This window comes from Oryzias latipes, chromosome 14, assembly GCF_053564925.1.
Source record: "Oryzias latipes strain Hd-rR chromosome 14, Olatipes_Hd-rR_3.1".
In the NCBI taxonomy this organism is placed as follows: Eukaryota; Metazoa; Chordata; class Actinopteri; order Beloniformes; family Adrianichthyidae; genus Oryzias; species Oryzias latipes.
The window spans coordinates 17561140-17588129 of NC_136250.1; the positions used below are offsets into that span (position 1 = coordinate 17561140).

Genomic DNA, 26990 nt, shown 5'->3' on the forward strand with positions numbered 1-26990 from the left:
ACTCGTTAAACAAACTTGCGTATTCTGATCACACCAGAGTATAGATGAATCAGCTTCTGCATTAGTAGCATTAAAGTCCTTTTTAGATGTGTGCAGGTGTTTCCCTGTACACCTGTGGTTATGGCCTTTATCTGCTCTGCATGCCTTTGCTTGCAACTGGGCAGGGTGCAAGAGTTACCATTGTGAGATGACATCCTCCACATATCCCAAAATTTGAGAGCTTGGAGGATTTTACATCTCTCCATGTAAAATCCTAGTCCTAGTAAGTCATCCCAAATTAACCAGAATCCTCAGAAACCCTGGGGCTAATGTGGTTCTGCAGTTAACTCGTTGTGTGTTTCATGTCTCACCCAGCTGGTTCTTCACCCTCTTTAGAGCAGTTTGGTCTGGAACTCTCAGTTGTTGTTTTTTTTAAAACTTTATCAAATTTAAATTTCCTAATAACTCAACAATTTTTCAGATATTTCTGAAAAGCTCAGTGTTAAGCTCTCAATGCTCTAAACAAAAACATAAACACCAGCCTTGTTTCGGCTGCCATCTTTTTATGATTCCAACTTGAAGATCTTACAACCACTGTCTTCATGTGACAATTCTGTGTGATGGGTTTGATTACCTCAAAAGAATATGCTCTTTAACATATTTAGGCAAATGTCTGAACAATATTTAAGAGAAATTGGCTCTTTTATTCCATCTTCATTTACGTGTTCCCGTTTATTTAGAAGGTACAGCAAATGCAGCATAGCATGGAGGTGAGTGACAGTTAAATGTTCTGATCAGGTTCTGTGACTTCACAGTACCCAGAAAGTCTGAATATCTCACAACAAATGACAAACACAAAAAAATCCTCTTCAAATGTTTTAAGCCCAATAATTGTTCATCACAATCCAGTCGGAAAGTTTCACAGATAATAAATTAAACTCTGTCAATTGGAGCCATGCTATGCTGAGGAAACTGGGTCAGCCTTACTGAGGCTTGGCTCAGAAATAAATGATGGCTCATATTTATGGATTGTGGAGAATTTCAAAAACATCTGTGTTTAACCACTAAGTTGTAAACTTCCTTTTTTAATCTGAATGTATGGCCTGCTGCTTTGAGCGTTTGCACCATGGTTTAGAGGTTTTGTTGGCTGCTCCCTTCTTAGTAAAATGCTGATGTAGCTGCATTGACATTCTTTGCTTCTGTCTATTCATCTCTCCCTTCCACTCTCCATCCCCTCCCACCCTCCTTCCCTTCATTAGATCCTCCCACCATGCCTTCCACCATTACCGCTCCTGTCCTCACTGGCTATTCCTCCTCCACCTTTGTGGTTGATAAAGGCCATGTTCTTCTGAGCTCCCCCACACTTGAAGCCCTGCCCGAAAGTAACCTTGGTTCCATAGTGGGTGGGGCCGTGGGAGGGGCCTTGTTCCTGCTACTGCTGTTGTGTCTGGTTGGCGTTTGTTACCTGCGGAAACACCAGAGTTTTCACGGCAACTACTACACCAAGCAGCATGCGGGCAACAGTGATCTTCAGAAAGCTCCTGCACAGCACGAACTCCGCCCCACCAGCTCCTGCAAACAGGACCAAGACCGGGAGGAGTGGGGGGACCGCAAGCTCAAACATGACCGGGACCGCCGCCTCCACTCCAGCTACAACGGAGAAGAGTACCCTGTCAACGGCTACACCAGGGCTATGAGGGAGAGCAGTCACCAGAGTCCACAGCAGAATTACCATCACGAACACGCCCAGTATCCAAGTCCACAGCACGCCAGGAGTGCCAGATACCCTCAGTCACCTAAACCACTAGGAAACGGCTCCGCCTACCTGTCAGACCACTGCCGGGACAGAGTCGCTGAGGGTGATTACGTGTCGCACACGGATGGCTCGGTCATCTCACGTAGGGAGTGGTACGTTTGACAGTCCACCTGGTTCTGCAGGAGCAGAGACGCAAAGTAAAAGGAAAAAATTAGTAAAACACTCTAATTGTCATCTGTGTGCACACAGGTCTACTTGAATATTCAGTTGTTGGCTTGTTTTGTTCAAGCATCCAGATTTACACTTGAGACAAGATGTTTGTGTTTCTGAGGACTGCTCAAAGCACTTTGACGGTCTGCATCATGGAGCTTGATAGTACTTTGTGTTTAGAGAGAAGTGTCAAATACTCTGCTGTAGCTGCCTTACTGTGGACTGCCATTTCTAATCTGTCTTCTGTTCATTTCTACATAATCCACTAACATTTGATTTTTATTTGACTCCATACAAGCTCACAAAAAACCTCCCTTAAAGAAACTAATTTACTTTGATTAAAAGCGGAATGCAGTCTTTCAAAAACCTACAACTGGTTAAAGTATATTTCTTTAATTTTTTTGCAATTTACAACAACTATTACTTCAAAAAAATCTTTTGTTTTTTATCATTTGCTGTTAACATTTGGTTATTCTGAAGATTACTGCTAATTGTGCAGAATGGATGTAAAATGCTTTCCTTCCCTTTTAAATTACTTTTACTTTTATTATAATTCATATAATTTTTTATAAATGTGATTTTTATAATCATTACTTTTTCTTTATTTATAAAGCACTAAAACACTTATTTTGAAAACATAAATAGATTATCTTCAATTATAAGAAGCAAACATCTGAAGCTTTCTATTGAGTTTTGGTGGAATGTCTGAGTTTTTTATGTAGGTTATCCGCTTTTTTTTTTGTTTTTTCTTAAGTAAGCCTTTATAGCCTTTTATATGATCAGGTATAACATCAATCCCAATATCAAATCTGAAAAACCGATGTCCTGCAGCTCATAAAATGCATTGCACTGCCTCCTTTAGAACTTTATCCCACAAATAGTCCTGTTCATTCCTCTCTGCTGCAGTCTTTGCTTCTTAACGTTAGACATTTCTACTAAAATAGCTCAACTGCTAAACGTCCTGCTTGTGAACTCAAAGATTGAGCCTTAATATGCACAGACGCTTCAGAATGGTCCCAGTTAATTTGTTTTACTACAAACCTTTGCACATGTTTTCTGGGACAAGTTTCAGGGAAACTTTGGTTTTTGAGATGCACACCCGTCATCCGGCTGTAGGTCAACCAAACGTTGGTCTGTTTGGGAATTTAAACACTTACCAGTGTACAATCAGCAGGGAATTGTTTGAAAAAGGCTCTCCTGTACAGCAGCAACTGTACACCGGCCTGCAGGTCATAAAGTCAGAAAAAGAAAAAAAATGTGCCATCACTTTACCATGGTGTCCTCCTTCCACACTTAAACCTTTTAACTTCTGCAGCCTGACAAACCTGCAGAAACTAAACCTGAGACTATTTCTTTTGGGCGGTGTTGCATGCATGACATTCTTTATTTAAACCTTTGGATATTGTTAAGACAGACCCATATTTATATGTATATTTAGGTAATTTTCCATAATTATCAACACTTTTGAGTCGGTTTCATCAACAGCACAGGAAGTGTTTACTTAAAGTCTTAAGGTAAAAGGAGAAAGAAACAATTATTAGCTGAATTCATAATTAGATATGTATTTTTTTATTGTCAGGTTCACAGTCAAACATTGTAGCATGTTAAAAAAAAAAAACGTTCATTTTATTGTCTCATTGGGCTCTCTTGCCTTCGTAGATCAGGTGTTTAACATTGACAAAGCTAATCTCCATGTAAATAATAATTTCAGTGTTTGTATACAAATCAGAACTATAGTGTTTTGGCACTTGTTCCTGCCTACCGACCTGTTGGGAGGACACACGTTTTCTTCAATGTACACTTTGTGAAAATAGACTAGTCACTTATAAAATATGTCCTTCCAGTTGCTGAATATTTGAGTTGTATTTAGAAATAGGACGACAGTGTTTAACTTAAGTATTACTAACTGATTAAAAAAAAAAAACAACATTAGGCTATTTAAATGACTGATGTGTCAATGATTTGTACAGGGTAGCTCAAAAGAGAAACATGCTTGAATTTACAGCTTAAAACAAATTGTATCGTAACTCTTTTGTCAAATTGTTCGTTTTTTTGTTTTGTTCAGTGAACATAGGCTGCAGTTCAAACCACAGGATTTGATGCTTTATTGCAACCTGTAGCGGAGAATCGGACTCCTGTCTGCAAAAATGTATGTTCAAAATGCTGTGCAGAATGGTGAAAGAAATCCGGCTTCATGGAGAGGACCGTCACATTTTAGAACTTTCTTGATGAATGACAAGTTCCTGTTCATCCCCTTTACTTTAGTATTGAGCATCAGTTCATGCTGCCGTCTTTGTACCTCAGAGGTGTTGGACTTGTCATTTGTGGTGCTGAAATCGTCAAAAAAAAAACATCTTTCTGCTTTAATAAATTGTAGCTGACATTTAAAAAAAAAACAAAAAACTGCTTTATTGGTTTTTCTAAAGATTGTTCTTGGTTTGTGAGCTCCACAAAGGATATCACATCCACCTCTGCTTAGGTGGGAGGGAACAGTGAAGGCAAACCTGATATATTTTCTTTTTGCACTTTCCAGGGAAGTGAAATGCACAGCCTTACAACCTAATTTAGGCCGTTTTAATGAAAACGATCGTTTTGGAGGGTTTAGCCTGTTGCTCATTATTGCACAAAACAGGAAGCACGGCAGCCCGAACCCTTGTTTTGCTTTTATGCACTGTGACAGAAAATTCCTCCAATCAATATGCTATATTTATGTGGCTCGTCACTCTGGAGCCTTGCACTTAGATTTACGAAGTTCTTTTGTATGAATATTTTGTATAGAAAGCAGTCATATCTTTGAGAAAATGCACCTAGTGCCTTAGATGCTTAGTTTTTTTTTCTTTTTGTGATTATGGCATGTTTCGTTGCTCTGAGATTTATCCGTGGCGTGAGGACGTTTTCTTGGTGCCATATTAACTTTGTTTTTGGACAGCTGACATCAGTATATTTGCAGACCTAAAGGCATTACACAAAGGTGAAGCTTGAATGAGTGCGGAAATGAGTAACTAATATCTGTCAGGGTTTTTTTTTTCTGCCTTTTGTCTCACGTTGTCGATGAACAGCACCTTTGGATCTTGTTAGGGTTTGTTTTTTGTGTATAAACATATATATATTGAATAAAATGTAAATTTGTAGTTGAAAACAAATGTGAGTCACAACAGTGGAGCATTATTTTGCCAATCCCTTTGAGATACTTTTGTTCAATAAAGCACCTTAGCACCTGTGAGTTCATTTTTCTCTGGAGCTTCTTTCAACTTTGCGCTGCTCAGACTCAGCCTCTTTGTTCCTCTAGAAATGACATCATCCCTAGCTCCCCATACTGCTGCATAACACCCCCCCACCAAGACGCACACACATATCCAGCGTGCATATTGGAGACGCCACCCATGATGTAATCCCAAATCATTTTCTACTCACTTCATCCCTTGTTGCTCTCCTGGAACAAAGACTGCTAAAGTGTTGCTGGTGTCATTTGGATGGATCTTATAGTTGTGAACTGTTCCTCCCCACTCTTTGGTCAGAGATGTGGGGGCTCGCTGTGCCCTCCTCATCAGGCCCAGTTGCTTTGTTTCGGACAGAGAGGCCCCCCTGTCCCCTACGGTGCCTCCTCTTTGTGAATCCACTGCACCCCCACCCCCACGTCGTCCTCCCGGTGTCTACCAGCTGGTAAAATTAAACGCCGAGTGTTTCCAACCGGCCCAAAGTCCCCACTCTCCAGCCCATTGACTGTCCCCATGGCAACAAGCTCATCTGGAGCTGCTGATGGAAGCTGTCTTCCTACAAATTCTACCTGGTCGCGGAAAGCGGAGGGAGACAGATGCATCGGCGGGCAGGGGGGTGGCAGGAAGCTGAGAGGTTAACTGCACTGCTGTGAGGAAACCACAAATACAAAAAAAAAACTGTCCACTAAAGGTGAAAACGGCCCATTTCATCCTGCAGGTTTCCAGCCCCTCCGGTCATGAAGACATAATCCAGCCATTTGACCTTGACACTGGTCAGCCCGTTCCACAGGTCTTTAAGACACAAAGTCCCCACTTTCAGGCTGACCGCTTTTCAGCAGCAGATCTGGACTGTGGGGGAAATAAAGGTTGGAGCAGCTCAGTTGCTGCAAGGATGTCGCCCAGCGAGTGCTTGGGTTTGTTTGAGACACTAGTTAGTGTACAGGATTATCAGACTTGCTTTTTGCTTTTGTTTCCAAGGATACTTTTCACTGTGCACAAAGGAGTAAGCAAACGGCTCGGAGGGATGCAACACTGACGAGTGTTTGATGGAGAGACTTTGATATAAACTCCAAAGAAGAGGAGGAAGCAAACTGACATCTTAAATTTGACAGTACTGAAACACTCTTACAGGCTTCCACTTTTCACTTTACTTTTTGCATCTTTGGCCAAATTATTTAGTGTTTATTTCACTGATGTTTTGCCAAACTCTGCAGACACATTATGCATTTTTTTTTTTGAAGTGCTTAAGTGGGAACGACTTTCAAGGGACAGAAGGGGGCCAAATCTGGAGCGAAATCCTTGTGTGGGGAGTAGCTGATCCATCCTCTAACACCACTAATCTTAGCCTCTTCAGAGTAGATGCCATATGAAACAAAAAAAAGTAAATATCAAAACACGACATTTGTTCAAATCAGCAATATAACGGATATTTCAGTGCATAAAAAAATGTTAACTTTTCCTCACAATGGCTTTTTTTAAATTAACATTTACAGTTAAAACCAGGCATGGCTCAGCTTTTATGCATTGTGCGTTGCAGCACCTTTCAAATTCCTTTTTTTGATAAAAAAAAAAAAATCTTGTTCCACCAATTTTTGTCATGCTGTGAGATTAGAAAATGGTGATTTGTAAAGTTCAAGGGCTGACAAAGGTGACGGTAATCAAGTATTAGTCTACAAAAGGGGGAGGGCGGCACAGACGGACGGCAGTGGTGGCTAAGATACCTTGCACCGGTCGCCTGCATCATAATTCCACCTTTATTTAGAATTCTCATCTCAGTCAATCATTGATTTTTCTTCTTTTTACCCCCTATCCACCTCAGCAGTTTAAATTGAGTCAAATTGACCATTCCACAGTATTCCTTCCCCCTTTTGTCCTCCACCTCCCTCAGTGTCCCACATTCAAAGTTTTAAACGTTGCTGCTTATTGACCAAAGCCTGCCGTTCTGTTCCAGTGTAATACATCTTAACTAAGATTAATCCTAATCCCCTCAGCATGCAGCATATACAGGCATATGGTCCTAACGAAGCTAATTCAAGACATGCTGTAAAAAACACAACAAAGCAGACTCCTTGGCTGGTGGAGATGGATATGACCTAGAAGGGAGCAATTTAGAAAAAGGTAAATGTGCAGAGCCTGCAGTAGTTCTGCCATACCACACAGCTGCATAAGGCCATGTCACACAACCACTACATACATTTTGTGCATACACGTATTCCATTTCAGTCTTATACGGGATATATGCGGGATATTCGTGATTCCTAAGCGTTTCTTGCACTCGTCATTTGTGGATGTGCATAGATGTCCGTCAAGGGGTTTGGTCGAATGGTCTTTTTGTGAATTCGGTTTTAAGCTGTTCAAAATTTCAGATCTGTTGCGAATTACGCAGTTTACGCATATTTGATGTAGTTTATACGCAAATATTACGTAAATCTTATGCAATGGGATTTTGGGGAGATGCATACTCAAATTTGTGGCTTTCTATGACCGTTCATATACGTCGGACGGACCTTTCACACACGTTCCACCGATATATAACTTTCATACCATGAACACAGCACACATATCTCGTTAAAATTATGTAACTGACTCATGAGTCACAAATGAATTGCATATAAACAGCACAAAATCACGCACGGTTCATTTTCTCCGTTGATTTACGTGTTCTTTGCGTGGTTTGTTCGTACTTCTTGCATGTTTTTTTTCTTCTTAACTTGTCCTGTCCAACAGCTGGGCAAACAGATGAGAGTTGAAAGCCTCTTGTGTTGGACATATTTTATTTTAACAACAGGGGTTATGAATCTTCTGACAAACCAGAAGTATGACTGAATAAACCTCTTTTGTGATCGAGTCCAAACTTTATTCATTTTAATCAATCTTTTGTGTTGGACCGGACGGAAAAGGAAAGGAGGGAAGAAGAGAGGGGGGGGGATAAGAGGGCGATATAGAATATAGAAGGGGGGGGTTAAAACCATGAAGCTGCATAAAGCAAAAAGTTGCTGGATGGTTATAATCATTACAGTGAGGTTCAGGTGTAATACAGGTCTATAAGGGCGGGGCCTGTCCACACACACTCAAATGTTACAAACATACAGTACAGACCAAGAACTTGGAGCCCCCCCCCCCCCCCCCCCCCCCCCCAAAAAATGAATGGGAAGGTGTGTCCAAACTTCCAGACTGCACTGCACCTGTTGGCTCCAAAAATGTTCACGTGTCAACATGTACTCAATACAAATAATGGTCACACACCCATGGATTCAGTAGTGTGAAATATTTCATTCAATTATGAAAAGTATTCATGCAAAGGGGAGAGAACACTTGTGCTCGAGTGAGTGTTTATGTTCTTCTAAAATGGATGATGGAATGTAAAAAGAAGGAGGGAAAGTGCCCAGTCATCCCCTCACCAAGACCCCCGCCTCAGCGGCAGCTAGAACCCCCCCCAAAACCCACACTTTAGCAGATAGAGAACAACCACCCTCCGCTGCCAGGGCCAGTAGGACCACCACAGGAGCCCCCAAAGCCAGAGAACAGGGAGGCATGGGGGGACAAAGAGTGCAGCTCCAGCCCAACCAGGAGAGCAGCCCCCTCCGCACCAGAAGGACCCAACGCGGGGCCCGCCCGCCCCAGAAAAGCGGCCACAGCCCCAGACGAGCACCTCACCAGCACCCAGGAGTTCTGGGCATCCTCCCACCCCAACCTCAGGTATGAGCCAGGACCCCCCGAGGGAGACCCGCCCCATGCTCCAGGCAGCCACCCATCCGGCTATCCCCACCCAGGAGGAGGACACCCAGGGGAGGAGGGGGTCACAAGAAGTGTTGTAAACATAGCCCGACCAGGCTCGCCCACAGTGTAAAATTTGGCAAAGCCCAACGCTCAGGGGCAAGGACCAGAACCCACACCACAGGGACACGGACACCCCAGGCTCAGATGTGATGTGATCCCCGGCTTTCTGTCTTGCCAGAGAACTCAGGGATCCCTCTCCCTGGGTAGAGAGAGGTGCTGCCGGGCCCAGGAAGCCAGCAACCAAGGGACACGGGCGCCGTCGCCGAGGGGCCTGTTACCCCCTTCCAGGGATGGGGTAGAGGACATTTCCTTGTGAAATGCATGTGTATGTGTTTGTGAGGGTGTGTGTGTGCATGTATGTTGGTGTTGGAGTGTATATTTTGAGGGGTAAAGGGTGTGTGTACTAAGGGGATGCAATTAAAATTGGCGGGTAGGGTACTGAGAGGACATCTCCTGAATACTTACAGGGATGTCCCCTCACCCACCCTACCAAGGGGCCCTAAATGTCTACGGTGCAGTTAAAATTGGCGGCTAGGGAGCTGAAAGGACATCTGCTGCTTACTGGCAGTGATGTCCAAGCACCCCCCCACCACCACCACCAAGGGTCCTACAAGTCTAAAACCGAGAGGGGGGGGGGGGGGGGGGCTATTCCATACGGCAACCATGGGAGGGGACCACTGCCAAGTAGCTCCTGATTAGACAAAGTTCTGACCTTCTGTGGTTTTAACGTGGTTCATTCGTGATACAACTGTGAAAATTTCACGTAAAGACAACTTTTCTCACTTTTTCCACGCATATTCACGTCTGACCAATTTTCATCCGTGCAAAATGCACAAAATGTACGTAGTGGCTGTGTGACACGGTCTATACACACAACAGTGTGGATAAAAAGCAAGAGCAGTAATAAGCAGCCGTGTGTCTCTAGACGGGATAGAAGTGAACTCCTTTGAGAGCTCTCAGGATTTATTTGCTTTACTGCCAAAAATTTGATGAAAAGATATTATCGCTTTTCCTCCTTTTCTTGTTTTTGTTTTTTAAAGCTCCAACAAGCTAGAATTCCTCCAGCAAGTTGGCTGGAATAATTAGCTGCACATAAAAGACAAAGTCTACTAAACAGTACTTCTAATGTCAAAAAGCGGAGCCGTGTATGTGTGTGTGCTGGGTCAGACTTTATTTCAGGATAAAATTTCATTCATCTCAATTAATTTGAATGCTTCTGAATGTTAAATGTTTTGGGTTTTAAGCACAAATGAAAAAAGATAGAATATTCTATCAGCCATGAATTTCAGCCCTCTCCCCCCTAAAACTAAAGGGAAAAGAATTAAAATCTTATCATTCACTTACCAATCACTTCAATAGAAATAACTGAAAAGCATTTAGCACAACTACCTATGCATTATTTATGTAAATGTAGCAAATCAGTGTAAAAAGTGTTTTATGAATCTACTTTCTTTGCTATGTTGTGAATACTGAATAATTCAAATGTGCAAGCGCCTGTTTTTGTACTTTTAAGACAAAATTGCTTTTGTTCACTCCCATAGGGGATTAAAACTTAAGTGCAAACCACAAATATGAGAGTTTTCTGTCTCTGTGTGGTCCGTTGTGCTTTATTTTTTTGTACTGGATTTTTTTTTTCTTCTCTTTCCTCAACTTCAGACCAGTCCCTGGCGGAGAGGTCCAATTCCATAACTGTGGCTGGAGCTGTGATGGGCGCCGTGCTTGCTCTCTTCCTCATTTCCGTCTTCACTTTTGTGATCGTCACCGCCCGCAAAACCTCGCCATCACCCTTCACCGACAAAGTGTAAGTCTGACAAATAATTCATGCTGTTGAGCATGCTCGGCTGGTTTGATAATGCTGTGATACCTCCAGAGGTGGCAGAAGCCCACTGCTACAATTGGGGGGTTGCTCCTCGCTCCTGTGGAGAGAGCTGAAGGTGGGGAGTCCTCTGCAGGACAAGGAGAGAGGCTGGAAGATGGTTTCTGCCATTTCAGGCGGCTTCTACTGTGCACACTCACATTCATACATGAGAAAAAGAAAAAGAACTTTGTGGTTAAATTATTCACATGCTCTGCCAGAGTTCTGTGGCTGACATAAAACGCCTTGAGTGAGTGTCACCATGTTTTGTCTGCCTCTGCTGTGTCTGTCCTAAATTCATGACAAATGCAAAACAGAGCTGAACAGAAATGCTTGTGTTTGTGTGCTCAAAGGTGGAACCCTCCAGGCAATACCGCCTCCACGAGGCATTAAAGTTCACAGAAACAGAGGAGCTGTACCATTAGGGGAAGAGTGTTCTTTAAATAACAACCTTTGTGATAAAGCGGCATATCCTGGCAGAAAGTGTGGAATCAGCACATTTTGAGGATGTTCATTCAGTTTTTTATCTTGTTAAGAAAGAAGGAAAGAACTGACACCAAACTGCTTTTATAACTTTTTGACTTGAATAATATTCCAAATAAGGAGTGCGAGATTTAAATGAGCAACAACATGTAAGGGATAATAGCGTTGGACGGTTCAGGCTTCCGCATTGACTGTTAATTTCTGATAACACACACTTCGAAGGCCATTATCCCGCTTATACCATGGTCACTTACAAAATAAATAAACATTCTGTCAATTTTTAGTACTTTATTCTTGTTATATATTTTCGGTTTAAATAGCTTTTTCAAAAAAAATGCCACGTTGTCATGGTAATGCTGGCTGAGCCATCTCCGACCTCGACTGCAGTGGCAAAGCATCGTCACAAAAGATTAAATAAAGCATCAGTTCAGAGAGAAAGTTCACCTCTTACCGCTTGTTTTATTTGTCCAGATGATCAAGCAAAAGTTTATTGTAAAGCAGCCAGTGCAGTGATATACAACGTTTGGGCTATGTGACCGGAACTTCTTTTTTTAGGTCGTCCATTATCACCTTTTAATCCACATCCACCAGCCAATCAGAATCGAGTGTTCACCTGGACCATAGTATAAAGAAAAGTGTTTTCTTATGGGTTTTTTGATTTCTCACTTTAACCAATACAGTTGGATCAGTTGGCGTAATGCTTTTTATAAAGAAATATTATATAGAATTACTACAGTCAAAGCTCAAAAGAAAGCTACTAATTGATGTATTAAATTAAAGGTATAGAAACCTGCTAAATGTGTAAACATTTCTAAAAAAAAAAAGAATTATTTAAAACAGAAAGGAAAGCTGTAAAAAACTCACATTCTTTACATACATGAAAGTTGTTATTTTTCTTATCTGTTTAATTCATTGAACGGAAGTCTTAATCTGAGCTTTTGGGCTAATGTGATTCAGCAGACAGAAGTGAACCAGCTTTATGAGGATAGAAAAACCTTTGCATTTACCCATCAGGCCTCAGCACCTGCAACCATTCCACAGAGACCAAACAAAGACAGAAATAATTCAAAATCAAATGTCATTGATGTTTGACAATGTGTTGATATCTGTTAGAAATCACTTCACAACAACAGGAAGTCTACCAGAATGCCCTGTTCGTTTAACGGAACCTCACAAATGTACATCTACTGTGGATTGTCAGTGACAGCTCAGTCTTGGGGGGTGATGACAGACTATACTGCAAATGGTTGAGGCTGACAGGCTGAACGCCGGCAGTGAGGGTTAACTTGAATTACAGCTCAACATCCGTGCTGGGGTGTGGGCACTGCATCACTGTGCTGACACTACAGGACGCTCTGTCCAGCCATGTGCCGGGGTGGTCAATGCCACGAACAAACTTCGCATCTTAAGTGTGACCGTGGCTGGGAGTCCCGGAGGAACGGCGCTGTGGGGGTGGAGGTTCGGAGGCAGGGCTCGTCCCTCCGCTCCATCAGGCGCAGCCGTGAGCATAGGACATGGGGTCACTGAGAGCACCAACTGTAATCTACGTAGAAAGATAAGCACGCCGTTCAGTGACACCCAGAGGTGGAAAATCAATGCCTGTCATGACATCTTTTTATGAACTGCCAAGGTCAGTGTCTAGGTTTTCATTTAGTGCTGGATGGGGACTCCAGTAAATGACAGAATGCTCTGACTTTGGCGATTTGTGCACATTTAGCAGAACAAGCATCTCAAATCGTTCAGTTTGTTGTGTTAAGGTTCCTGTTGTCCTGGATCAGAAACTCATTTTTGGCCAGAGCTGAGCAGTATATTGGAGCAACACAGTGGTTAAAAATGCAAAAATGCTGACTCCTCTATTTCTAACGGAGCATCTTTTTTCATCACCCCCTGCCTGAAAGTGCTCATGTCTCACACTTCTCGCCATGTGCAGCTTTTTATTAATTTATAACCCTCAAAAGCCAAAAAGAGATGGCCTGAATAACATTGTGTTGACACAACGTGTTCCTTTCGAGCAGCCGTCCTTCACATACGACCCAGTAATTGATTTCTCAGCGACCACATCACTGTGCTGACTGTTGGATTCATCTCTCCTCTTATCACTGTACCACTGCTGTCATGAGAAATAGAAATATCTCCTCACTGCCATGTGTGTTTTTTGTCTTCTCCCCGCTGAAGGATTGACCTTCCCCCGACTCACAAGCCGCCCCCTCCTTACTCGGAGAGAGCACCCGCTGTTCCTCTGGGAGTCCACGCATCACAAGTGGCCTGGCTGTGTCAGGTGAACCCCACTCTCTTGTTGCATCACTTTAGAAGCATCTGTGGGGATCGGAGGATCTCTGCAATGCTAACTCTCATATGCATTTAAACACGTAAAGCCCATAATGTCTAAGAATTTTCGGGAAATTCAATGTTTTTTTATTTAGATGTTTTTTAAACCCTTTAGTGAAATCCATAAAAAAACTGCAATATTTTGTAATGAGATATAGATATTATTGATTATGATCCATTGGGTAAATTTTTACTCACAGCAATGTAAGTATAAGTTGTTAAAATATACACATGAGTCCTCAGGGAAAAATCACCTTATTTACCAACTGTCTTGAATATACATGGTGTAAGAATTAATTATCAACAAATATTGCTTTATTTAAATACAACAAGTAGTCATTCAAACTATATAATAACAAAGATGAGTTATTCTCACGTTAAAGTTTTAAAAATTAGCAAAAGTTCTATTTTTTTTTAGATTTCATTGAAGCAGCCGTGTTGAAATAACCAGAAAAAGCCCTTATACTGTCCCTAGTTAAATAATTATGCACTGCAGGGCATGGAAACATGGACCAAGCTATATATAATGGGGTTTTAAGGAAAAAATCAGAAATGTGCTAATCAAATATGATACTGATGATGGTAATATAGGTTAAAGACATATAAGCACAACTTAGGTTGGGAGAACGCGATAAAAGTGCTTCTTATCTGCAGACTCGTAGAGCTGGTCCCGGGTTTGAACAGCCACCTGCATCCAGGGCAGCACCACCGGCAACGCAACGGTCCACCCAACAGCGGTCCAACCAGCAACACTCCCGTCTTGAATGGGTGTGTCATCAGAGCGGGTCAGACAGAGTCTACATCAACCACCACGAGCACTACGTGTGACCTGTTTCCCAAACGCTCTCCACCAATCACCTGGCAGCTCTCGGTGCAAGAGGCAAAAAAGAGGAGGGACGTGCCTGTCTGCAGGCCAGTCTTTGCATTTCCATCACATGGGACACTTTGAGAAACAACCTCCTGTCAGAGTGAGCTTATAGTAACCATGTATAGAAGAAAAACTATGAAGCCCTGGACATTACATAAAAAAAAAAAGAAAACAAAAAAACCTAATTGTTTCTGCAAATTCCAAATTTGTGCCCATAAATTGCACAAATTAGAATTTTGTCACAACAAGTAAGCATTTTGTTAGCCTTTAGTGGCTACAAATTAGTAGTAGATGTTGAAGATGCGTAAATATTAATATGTGCTCACAAAAGACTAGTTTGTGCTCACACAATGTTAATCTGTGACCACAAAATTCTAATTTGGGCACATAAAATGCTAATTTGTGCATACAAAATGCTAAAATGTGCCCTAAAAATACTAATCTGTGACCACAACATGCTCATTTGTGCCCAAAAAAATCCTAATTTGACAGAATAATAATTTTTTCATGTCATGCCCAGGGCTCCGTAAAAAACAACTGGGGAAAATGGGGAATTCCTCAAAAGTCGAGCTATTACATTGTATTTAAATTTCATAAATTCAAACAGTGTTTTTACACATCAACAACTGAGCCAAAGCTCAGAACATAAAGGAATTATAAAAGTATCTATGTCGCAGTTCTGTTGTAAAACAATGTATTAGCAAACAGAACCTGTAGATTTTGAAATGTAACTTTAGAATCAGTTTTACTGCTGTGTTCTTCATCTTATCAGGGAAACAAATACATATGACTGCAGCTTTTTAGAAAAAAGGAAACTGAAGTTTATATATACTACTGTGGACTTTTATCGTTTTGTTCCTGAAACTAACCCTTTCTAAGTGCCATTTTGGGAGTATTCTCCTGCGAGTGTGTAGCATGCTGTAGAATTCTCAGTCCTCCAGTAACAAGATGGTTGCTTTTTTGTTTGACGTATTACTTTTATTAAACACACATTATAGCCAATCGTGTTTCTTGAGTGACATTAAAGAAAAATACACGTGGGAAAAGCCTACACGGCTGTTTCTAAACTGCTGGGGAAAGTCACGCATCTGTAAGTGTGGGCGTTCAATGACCTTTTTTAAGGTAAGCACACAGTGGCAAAAGCTGTGAGTCATAGTTGTGAAGCAAAAAAAGTCCTTGAAGATTGAAGAGAGTTTAAACTGATGGTTGAAGTTTTTCTTTTCAGGATTAACAGCTTAGATCTAGTTGTCTCTTCTGCTGATGCCACACTGAAGAGCAGAGAGCTGTTTCATTTTCACTGTATGTATCTACAGGACATGCTAGTGTTTTTGCACAAATTCGGATTTGGTTGGGATCACACACTTTGTAAGAGTGACACCAAGTGGTGAAGTGCCCTCTTTGCTGCATTCCTTCTGAGGTTCTGTAAAGCGGCTCATGCTGGGGCAGCAAAGACTTTGTCGGATCTGGATAAGTCGCAGAGCAAAAAGACTTTTTGTTTGGGAGCAACATGGAACGATAAAAGTAAAAATACAGCAAGAAAAAAGGTATAAGAAATGGTGTAAACCCAAAGGTAAAGATGATCGGGATCATTTCTCTGTGAAGTTGCACCTTTTAAGCGGTTTTGCCATGCATGTAAAAAACAAAAAAATATTTACCATACAAACTAAAGTGGTTTCAGTCTGAACAATTTCATTTGAGAAGGGTTAGAGCATTCTTAATGTTATAAATATAATATTTTCTAATAGTTTACCTGCCACGAGTATTGCATGTGAACATCTCATCAAACAAAGAGCCAATGTCAAAGGTCACTTGTTCATGTGATTCAGAAAACACATGTGCATGCAGTTAAATGTCCCTTAGGCACATTAAGACATTAGTATGTGTTCAGCTTTATTGTGTTGGTCTAAACAAACACTGATCTGACTCAAAAACCTTCAGAAACTGCTCTAAAGTCACTGTTTACTGTTTCAGATTTGGCGACTAGTTAACACAAACAGGAAAAGCTTGCTCGTCATTTACTTCAGCATCATGTTTCTGAAAGGACACTCATTTTATGTACTGTATGTGCTAATATGTTGTAGCACCAAGAGCATCTGCTCATTGGAAATACTAAATGCATTTAAAGAACAAAAAAATACTCAAACAAAATTAATTGAGATTAAATTGATTTGACCAAATATTTGTACGTTTGACATAAAGTGAAGGTAGAATCCTAAATAATTATTTACCTGTTTTTATTTCATGTGTTTTTACCTCTGTTACATCACCAAAGGTTTTTAGTCCCCAACAGCTGTAAATTATGACGTTAATTTGCTTCTTTTTTTTTCTTGTAATCCAAACATTTCTTTGTAAATTTCTATAGTAGACCAATGAGTGTCTTTTTACTCTGATATTTGCCGATAACATGTATTCATTTGCGAAAAGCAACAGTTAGACAGAGCATGGTAAAATCTGCTGAAAAGTCCCCTGAGATTGCCTGAGAGTGTTTTACAGGACGAGTGGGGGTCACTCTGAAATCCTGCTGACTGGGGGGGGGGGGGGTGCTCCGAATTAATTTACTACATTTCTACAGAACCATCAGTTTCATTGAAGACGTTACTTTACATTTTTTGTGCAAATCTTATTCAAAGAAATGTGCATTTTGTTGTTGCATTCCAGATAAAGTAGCTTCCAATTGCATGAAACCAAGAGGAAAACAAAGTAACTGTTAGGGCCTGAATAAATAGCAGTACAGCTGGCTGCAGCAAAACAATGCTGGCATTATTATTTCAGATTTGCTGCTTAAAAGTGCACCAGGTCAACGCTTTTAATGCTGATTGTTGGCAATTTATGGCCCATTCCATAATTTGCCAACAATCAGAAAGAGGGAGCAATGTCAGTTATCTATCTTGAATGTATGCAGTCCAGAATGAAAAATGGACAAGTATACTCAATGATTGTTCTCCCAGTTAAAACAGGACAACTGTGTGAATGTTAAAGGCAGCCCGCGGAGAGCATGTCAGTGAATGAAACTCCCCTCCTCCTCCTTGCGTGAATGGCAGCTTTGTTTCTGCTGTCAGACTCAGTTAAGTGTTGCTCCCTTTAAACAATCATGGTGGAGTTATGGAAATGAGCTGCCCCCATCAGCAGCCCCACAGACGATGAACCATTCCAACATTTTCCAAATATTCCTGAATCTTCTCACTGTGCAGTCAAGTTACTTTGACTTGGCTTTCTGTTTGGGGGCAGCGGCAGCAGCAGGCGGCAGGGCAGGTTTTGATGGAGGGGCAGAGGGAGCGGAGGATGTCACTGACCCATACAGACTGTCCAACCTGCAAAAAAACAAATCAAAATGCGAATGAAAAAAAAAGATGTTTCTTATCTGTTAAAATGTTTGTAAAAGTACTGACAAAACAAAGAACTAGCAGCTTACTGGTTTCTGACTTTCTTCACCAAACTTCTGAAGGTTCTCGCCATCCTTCTTATCCGCACCTGCCGCAAAAATGATCGAAATTTGAATATTTTTACTGTTAACATAGATCACCTTTAAACCTGCAAAGATCAATGAATAGATAAATCTCACCTGCTGCTTTTTGTACAACAGAGGAAGGGAGAAAACACCTATCACAGCTGTGAAACAAGGACATATATGTTTTTCTATATGATTTAATGCAAAAACACTAAATTTACATAAAATAATGACAGATTTCTGCGCTCAAATTGAACAAAATTAAGACTAAAAGATTGTTGCTTCACTCTTGAGCTCACCTGCAATCATAAGGGTCAGTCCGTTGGTCACTGTGCCAACATAGGTTAGCAGGTAAAGGAGCAAAACGAACTAGAAAAAAGAACAAATGGTAAACAAATTAAGTGATCGGCTTGTCCCTTTCTGCACCTTTTTTAGATCGATTGCAACACAACAATCCTACTAATGAAATGCAACTGGTGGCAGCTGACATGCAACATTTTAGACTGAATGTAAAAGAAATCCCCTATAAAGTGGAGTTTTAGGAGGAAACAGTTATTATGCAAATAATCTGAAAATGTTTTTTTTTTAAAACGGAGTCTTTAATTAAAGCCAATCAATCACTGTACCCACTAGATGGCGCCAAACATTTACAAAACCTGTCGTGAAGCTTTTTATTTAAATGCAATTTCTAAGCTTTCTTATGAGAAAGTAAAATAATTCTTTAATCAGTTTATCACCATTTTATAACCAGTAATATTGCAATAAGAAAAATACAAGGTGTATGATTCTGAAATCTATCCTTGTGTTCTGTGACACACCAAACCACACTAGATGAACTATATGTCCTAATTACAGAGATGCTAAACAAATTAAATATAAATTCCACTTGGACTACCTACAGCTGTCTCTGAACATTTCCAACGTCTAAACAGAATCGCCCCTCCAGGAGTGACCTCTAACAGCTGGAGCGGCTGAAAGAGACTCTTTTCTGCAACAGTTACAGAATATGACGTGACATTGGGAGCAATCATTAGAGGCAATTGCAAGATTCCAGTGGAAACGTGGGAGCAAAAACCCCAGAGAGAGTAGAAAAGAGATGCCCGCTAAAAAAAAGTTGAATAGGCCTGTGTACACGTGAAATGTCAAGTGCAATATGCTTAAAATCCACAGCCGAGTCACCTGACTTATGGTCTGTGAGGTGCAGAAAGAAGGAAGCATAAAGTGTAAAAAGGACCAGTCCTGCAGTAAAACACGCTCTGGGGCTCCTTTGTTTACTCACTGGAAACCTGCCGTCTGAGGAGTGAGTTTCATTCAACCAAAGTACAAGGCTATCTCAGAGGAAACTAGTCCCACCATCTGTGAGGAAACTGAGCTCGATTGGAGCCTTTTACGTGACAAAACACACTCCAAAGTGCAAGAGACGCCTGAGAAGATTCTTGAGTTGTCACTACAGTTTATTTTCTGTACTTCATAAAAAAAAATACTTGCTGGTATTTAGAGAAGATGGCTGCTGCCAAAGATCTGGTAATACTTTCAAATGAGGGCAGAGCTGAGCACAACCAAAGCTGGTGTGGCCACAAGCAGCTCAAAGCAGCGTGGGATTTCTCTGATAAGCCTTATGGGGAGGGATTTGAGGACTTTGAGATCTCTTTGTAAAAAAAAAAAAAAAAAAAAAAAAACTGCACTATTTGCTATATATTAAATGTACCATGTACAATATTTGCTAAACTAAACAATTTAAGTTGTTTGGGGTTTGGTTTGTTTTCAAAGACACTTTTTAAAGACCCACTCCAATGAAAATTGTGTTTTTATCACGTTCTTGTGGCGTTTTTCTCATGATGGAGAACATATATACATAAAGAAAATTAAGCTTAATATTGTGTTTATGAGTATTTGTTTTTGGGTTTTTTTAAAGTTTAGGAAAATATATAAATGAAAAAAACCTTAGGATGATTAGATCATAAAATTAGTTTGATCATCACCTTGATGGAATCGATCAGGTTATCGATAAAAAGAAGCCGCTTGATTTCTGTGACAGCAAAGGCGACCAGCAGCACCACCTCCTCCACCAGCATCACTGTGTCCTTATCTGTCAGGGAGACATCGTAGTCCAGATATGACCTGCTCATGAAGAAACACACAGGACATGAGAAACAAGCAGAGCACACACACCACGCTGAGTCCTATGATCAGAACCACACAGGTGGAGAGCCAAACGGATGGACTCACTGAAAAGGGTGGATGCCAGGGTTCCAGCGCAGCAGCTCCAGCAGCTTATAATAAAGACGGAGAGGGAAGGTGATGCACAAGATACCCAGGCAGACATGAGAAAGCACTGTGATGGCGCTCAGCTGGAAGATGCTGGCCAGACCAATCACCAGCCCCGTGAATACCACACCTGTCCGCCTCATGCTCCTCCAGTACACCAGGTCCACCACTGTAAAACACGGTTCAACACAAGAAGGAGGTCATGCTGGGTTTTAGATAAAACACGAGCGTGGAGGATCTGACACTCTTCTCTGACACTCAAGCTGTTGCTGTGTTTTTTACTGAAGCTAAAGGGGACTTGAGACAATTTCTTGAGCAGCAACACATTTCAGTCTGTCGGCTCCTCAGCTTCTCCATCTGTGCCTCTAAGTCAACTTTAAAATAAAAGAAATGCATCCTAAACAGTCCGAAGAAGAACAGGAAGACAGATCCACACTTTATTAGAGGTAAGCATCAAAGCAGACATACTTATTGAGTCTAAATGAGAACATCTCACATCCATTTTGTTGGACGTTTTGGTGGAATTTTGGTTCAACTTGACATCAAAGTTGGTTATCTGAGCTAAACATTATGCTGTAAACACTTAAAAAATGTTTGCTAAACCTGCAGAAAAATCAATCTGTACTACAATACTAAATTCATTATGTTTTTCAAAGAAGATTTATGTTTTCTCATTAAAGTTAACCCAAAAAAACACTAAAAAAGCAAGACATGGTCAAAGCTAAACTCACAATCCTCATGCACCATGTGAATACATTATTCCCTACTGAATAACGGTAAATTCCCTCCCTTGAGACAGTTTGGGAACAAGATAAACGACAGCATTCACTCAACAATTCAAATGAGTCCCGTTCTGTCCACACTGGACTCAGCGCTTGATTTTTTCATTGGGTCTGTGTTCCCAGCTGTACTACAAGAGGGGGCCATTGAAAATCGGGGCCCATCCATCTGACAGCTGTCCAGCTGCTCTGTTTCTTTTTCGCTCAAACTCACACTCCTGGTTTCCTTACGTTTGGTGGCCATTTCGACAGCGATCCTGCTCGCTCCTCTTCCCTCCTTCTGCTGCCTTGCACTCCAGGCTTTTTTTGGCGACCCCAGCTCCGTCAGCAGTATAAGGCCTGCTGGCCTAATTTTATCCCGTATTGGATCCACCCTTGGTGGATTCACACACACACACTCTCACACTTAAACTGGGAACCTGAGACTTCAGCATGTGGATGTCCCCAGCCTTCACACAGTTTTCCTCATCCAGTGGGTCAACAACCAGACATAAGGAGGCCTCTGCATGCATCTGTGAAGGCAAGTACTTCATGTAAAACATGTCACTTCATTTGAGGTTAATAAAAGTTGTACTTTCTGATTAAAACTTGCAGTGGTTCTAAAATTTAAAAAAACAAATTTCCAATAAAACCTGACCTGGACTGAAAGCAGCTCATGCACTTTACTAGTTGCATCAATACCACAGAGCATCAAGGCAGTTATTAGGGCAAAGATGGACATATCATTTAGAAAATGCTTTATTTGATTTATCTAATGTGACCATAATGTCTTTCTTTATGTTTTTGCAAAAACTGAGAAGCAAACGGTTGAAATCCCGTTTTTTCCAGTTTATATGAACTGGAAACCCAATGTTTGTAAAAAATAAACAATTAAATACTTAAAATCAACTAAACAATAGGCCCTGAATATATATTCTCTGACATTTTTTTTCTTAATGTAATTACCTAAATAAACAAACTTCTACCATGATATTTGGAATATGTCCAAATATTTTTTGTAGTCACAGAATACAAAACAGTGTATAATTTTATATTTAATATGCTCTTTATTCTAGATCATACATATGTTCATTCATTCATTCATTCATTCATTCATTCATTCATTCATTCATTCATTTTTGTTCCTTTAAAGAAAAATGTCTAATGCCAAATATGTTTGCATGCTTTTTGTACAATTGAACATTTTTTGGCTTTTTCTTGTAAAGCACAATCAAAAAAAAACCACCAAAATCCAATAAATATACGAGTTTCACTATTTCTGTCTCTAAGATTTAAGGTTTTTTTTTATTGCATTCCTATAAAATCCTCTATTTTTTGATAGAATTAGCAGATAAACACAGGTTTATAGTTTCCTCCTACAACTACAACTGTCCAACAAAAGAGAGATTTGTTGTAAAAGTAGATTACATTTACTCATAGCATGTTTATCATAAATAAAAGATCACATAAAGAATTCATTACAAAGCAGCATCCAACCATCACTCTGTTACTAAACGGCTAACAGCCCTTTAATCCTCAAACCCATAATCCCACAGATCGAAGGTTGAGATTACCATTGGAGTGGGAGGGGCCGAGCAGCAGATAGGAGGATGGTGACGGAGTTTGAGCTCAGACATGACAGTCACAGTGCAACCCGGGCAAGGATTGGCGCACACAAATAACCAGCCAATCACAGCAGAGGCAGGGAGAATAACAAGGCTGAGGGAGAGCTGCTGAAAGAGGAAAGAGCTATGAAAAAGCGAGGGAGAAGGGGAAATCATAGCAGCACAGAGAGGAGAGCAGACAAAGAGGAGAAGGAGGATGCATAGAGGGAAGAGCGGCGATCAGTAAGGTCTCCAGAGGAGGAGAGGAGATGAGAAGAGGAGAGCGTAGAGGCAACACAGAAAACATCCATCAGCGGAGTTCGCCATGCTCTGAGCTCTGGAGCTGCAGGGCTACTCAGACACCGCTGAGAGTCAGGCCCACAGTGCGGCCCTCCATCCCTGCTGCAAACACCGCAGAAGATTCCCATCCCATCAGACAGGCAGAACAATCATGAGAACATCTAGGAAAGGCAGCGTGGAGATGCCTGCATTTGTGCGGCAGCTGGTGAAAGAAACAGAGAAGAGGGTCAGCTCCTTCTTCAAAGGAGGCCGTGGAGGAGCTGCTGAGGGGGAACAGGCAGGGGAGGGGGAGAAAGAGGAGGTCATCCCCAGCCCCTACCTGGACCGGCCAGTTCTGGACAAGTTGACAGAGGAGGGCTGCGTCCGCTGGGGCCTCACGTACGCACTGGGCAGCATGCAGGGCTGGAGGGCCAACATGGAGGACTTCCATAACTGTGTGCCTCAGCTTGGCGGGGAGTTGGCTGACTGGAGCTTTTTTGCCGTATTCGATGGTCATGCTGGCAGCACAGTGGCTCAGTATTGTTCCCAGCACCTTCTGGGTCACATCCTGGCTGCAGGTAAAAGGTTGATGATCTGCTATGAAGAGTGGCTTTTTGTGATGCATTTGTTTCATTTTGTGCCCTCAGATGGAATTGCAGCTGATGACAACCCTGAAAAGGTGAGAGGCGCCATCATCGACGGCTTCATGCAAACAGACAAACATCTGCACTCTGTAGCCCGTCGAGAAGGCTGGGAGAGGGGTGGCACCACGGTGGTGGCGGCTCTCATTTCCCCCTATTACATCTACTTTGCCAACTGTGGTGACTCCAGAGCAATGCTGTGCCGGTCCGGACAGGTCTGCTTCTCCACTGAGGACCACAAACCCTTCAGCCCCCTGGAGAAAGAGCGGATCGAAAGTGCAGGGGGCACTGTGTCCCTCCAACGAATCAACGGCTCTTTGGCTGTTTCCCGTGCCCTGGGGGACTTCAGCTACAAGGGGGCGGAGAACCGGACCCCCTGCCAACAGATGGTGTCCCCAGAACCGGAGGTGTGTGTTGTGGAGCGCTCGCCTGCAGATGAGTTCCTGGTGCTGGCCTGCGATGGGGTCTGGGACACTATCAGCAATGAGGAGCTGTGCGCCTTCATCCACAATAGACTGCGTGTCTGCAATGAACTGAGGGACGTCTGCGCTCAAGTCATTGACCTCTGTCTCTATAAGGTCAGAGCATCAACATGTTCACTACATGTTAGAAGAGCTGAAAGTAGCATGTCACCATTCTTGATATCTGGAGAGGTTAATTTTTCTTCATCCTAAAATCCTGGCTATATGATAAGAAAAGCATGTGGGTTCTGGTTCTGATCCCAAAAGGGACAAGCTACATACTTTGAACATTAAAGAACAGCTTGGTGGGTGGAGATGTTATCCTATAAGTTAAAAGTTTCATCTATATCTGCAAGGCAGACTATAAATGGAACTCACTGTTCTCACTGATCTGAAGGTGTGAACGCTGCTCAAGAGCTGTGCACAAAAATGTAGAAAAAACAAAAACCTTGTGCATTTTATAAATAGCTTTAGTCTATAAACTCTAGAGGTTGCTGTAAAACTAAAGGCTGGATTTGAACAATAGTTTCCTATTTTTCCTTTATTTATTTCTTCCTTTTTGTTTTGTGGGCAGACTTAGCTGCCCACTAACCATTATTGTTCTGCTGAAACATATTATTAAAAAAAAAAAAAAAAACATTTGGGGATTCTCAATCAATCAATCAAATCTTTATTTATATAGCACTTTCACATCTTCCAGACATCCAAAGTGTCGCACACGTATAACTACACTAAAACCATAGGTAACATTCAAAGAAGCACAGTAAAACGATAATAAAATCATCAATAAAAGAAAACACTAAAAAACCTGTCTAATTATCATTCTCTCTGGTGTTAAAAGCCAATGACAGTGAAAAGCAGAGGCGGCATCTTCCTCAGCTTCTGTGCTTCAAGTGGCTGCTGCTTCTCGTACAATAGTCTGCGCAGAGCCTTAAAATAGACTGCAGGGGGTGTCAGAACAGGTTGCATAGATTTATCCTGGGAGGATTTATTTCAGACAATCCCACTGTTAGACAATCTAAATCACCCAAGAATATGAGTGAATGGATTTATCCTCGCTTATTTTCTCACAAAACGAAGAGAACCTGCTAGCACTGATGGCGTGGACATCATGTCACTGTTACGTAACTGAGCTTCAGTTTGGGTGCACACGGTGGCCTCAAAACGCCTCAGCCAATCTACGTTTTTGCTTCTGCGCCGCATCCCTGTGACACTGATGTGCTGACGTGAAAATAGTCAGCAGTGCCCCGTGTGCTGACATTTGTAAGGTCAGCCATCATTAGTCGCATGTGCTGACGCTGCTTGGCTTTTTTTACAGGGCAGTTTGGACAACATCAGCATCATTTTGATTTGCTTCCCTGGAGCCCCCCAGCTGTCAGCGGATGCACTGCACCAGGAGGCCGAGCTGGAGGATCTGCTGGAGGCCAAAGTTGCAGGTCTTGTCTGACTTCAGAGCAAAAAATGTGAATATTTGGGGTACATGAATCCTGATGTCTGTATTTTGTTTTCTGTTTTTTTTTTAAACAGAGATTTATGAAGAGTTGTGCTCAGCTGGCGAAGAGCCTGACCTCCTGTCTGTCCTCACAGTCCTAGCATCCACTGTCATCCCCGGATTACCTCCAGGTGGAGGCATTCAGAGCAAGTAAGATCCTGGAAATGAGCATTTCATGCTCTGCAGTGTGACTGCAGCACACATAAACCCACTGCTCTGCATCGTGTGTTGCAGGAGGAACTGCATCATCTCTGCTTACTACCAACAGAGAGACACACACAAGCCTGCAGTACCAAATGTGAGTACCAGCGTTTATATATGGATATTTTTCAAGAAAGACATTTGACCTATTTTTTTCTCCTGCAGGGTCTCGGAAGCTCATGAGAAGTGGATTTTTTTCCCCCTTTACAATCCAAAGAGGAAATGTTATCAATGTAAATATTCCACCTGTTTTTCCTCATGTGAGAAATCCAACAACAAAAAGGGAAATTATGAGCAAAGCGTGGTGTCGGTTAACATCACACATGCAGGTAAAAAACAGACCTAATAAAGCTCTATAGTTTATATTTCTATGAGAAGGATATTTTGTAAGATTTGCTCCTAAATTGTCTTCAAAAAGACAGTACATATGATCAATTCACAAGACTGAAAAATTAAAAAATAAACTTTGTAGCAGATTCTCTGAGTGCAAACAAACTCATTTACTCTGGTCGGGCTCCTATTTAGAAGATCATATTTTAATAAATACAAACAATAAAAACTGTTTGATTTTGTAATGCACAAAGGGAATTCCTAAAAAAACAAAACAATTTTACATCCATTTCTGATCAAAATTTTAAAGTTGTGCTTTCTGGAATTTTTCTGTCTGCTCAGAGTGACAAAGAAAATCACAGATCAAATATTTTATTGAAAGAAAATTATATTTCACAATCTATTATATAAAATGCTTTCTAAAGAGGTGATTATCTTTTTTACATGTCAGTTTATAGTTGAAAGTTTACGTGCAACAACAAAACAAGCATATCCTATAAAATTCCCTAAATCTGACATAACTAATTGATCATGTGTTACACAAACAGACTGTACATCAAAAAATAACAATCAAACACATTTTGCTGGTCTTATTCTAAACTTATCATATGTCAAAACATATTCTTTAAGTGTCTGTGAAATGTATTTTTTCTGTGAACTGGTTGATATGTGCTGTTCTGCCTTATTAATCTTTTTTAGAGTTGATAAAACAGCAACAGAAAAAGTGCATTTCTGCATGGATTCAATTTCTCCTGCATTCGTCTTCTATTATTTCTGTCATTTTATGTGAATAGAACAGACAGGATAAGACTTCCGTCTCAATAAAGGATATCAAAACCCAAATCAATTGTTTTATTCTTGTTTTAAGCCAAAATATTTAGGCTAACCATTTGGACTTAATGCTACATGACATTAAATGTTTATTAGGGGTGTATCGATTTGTTTCACTGATTCAATTCATGTCAAAATTTGTGCTTGTTAATACAATTCATGGTCAAGATTGGTTCACTTTGAAAGATCCGATTGGCTAA

General features: G+C 41.2%; 3 protein-coding genes across 4 annotated transcripts in view; 2 read left to right on the plus strand and 1 right to left on the minus strand.

Annotated features, from left to right (window-relative positions):
• The window catches only part of nectin3b (nectin cell adhesion molecule 3b), a 30530-nt gene extending 15051 nt beyond the window's left edge, over nucleotides 1-15479 (plus strand). The window contains exons 6-8 of one of the 2 annotated variants that reach the window (XM_011483629.4): nucleotides 10600-10744; nucleotides 13457-13559; nucleotides 14264-15479. In XM_011483629.4, the coding sequence (XP_011481931.2) occupies nucleotides 10600-10744; nucleotides 13457-13559; nucleotides 14264-14437 (422 nt within the window). In that variant the 3' untranslated portion in view covers nucleotides 14438-15479. Of the gene's footprint in view, nucleotides 1-1238; nucleotides 5169-10599; nucleotides 10745-13456; nucleotides 13560-14263 lie in introns of those variants that run through there. The other variant, XM_020708970.3, reaches the window with a different exon arrangement.
• On the minus strand, nucleotides 15434-21335 carry rtn2b (reticulon 2b). Its single transcript, XM_004076499.5, has 7 exons — nucleotides 21204-21335; nucleotides 20155-20362; nucleotides 19908-20046; nucleotides 18225-18294; nucleotides 18040-18086; nucleotides 17890-17948; nucleotides 15434-17788 (listed from the first exon to the last, which is right to left on the minus strand). Exons 1-7 carry the CDS (start codon nucleotides 21214-21216, stop codon nucleotides 17674-17676), a joined length of 651 nt encoding a protein of 216 aa, XP_004076547.1. The 5' UTR covers nucleotides 21217-21335; the 3' UTR covers nucleotides 15434-17673.
• Nucleotides 21336-22646: 1311 nt separating this feature from the next.
• On the plus strand, nucleotides 22647-26802 carry ppm1nb (protein phosphatase, Mg2+/Mn2+ dependent, 1Nb (putative)). The gene is made up of 6 exons (XM_004076539.5): nucleotides 22647-23412; nucleotides 23482-24053; nucleotides 25255-25372; nucleotides 25464-25578; nucleotides 25663-25726; nucleotides 25795-26802. Exons 1-6 carry the CDS (start codon nucleotides 23007-23009, stop codon nucleotides 25810-25812), a joined length of 1293 nt encoding a protein of 430 aa, XP_004076587.1. The 5' UTR covers nucleotides 22647-23006; the 3' UTR covers nucleotides 25813-26802.
• The last annotated feature ends 188 nt before the right edge of the window (nucleotides 26803-26990 follow it).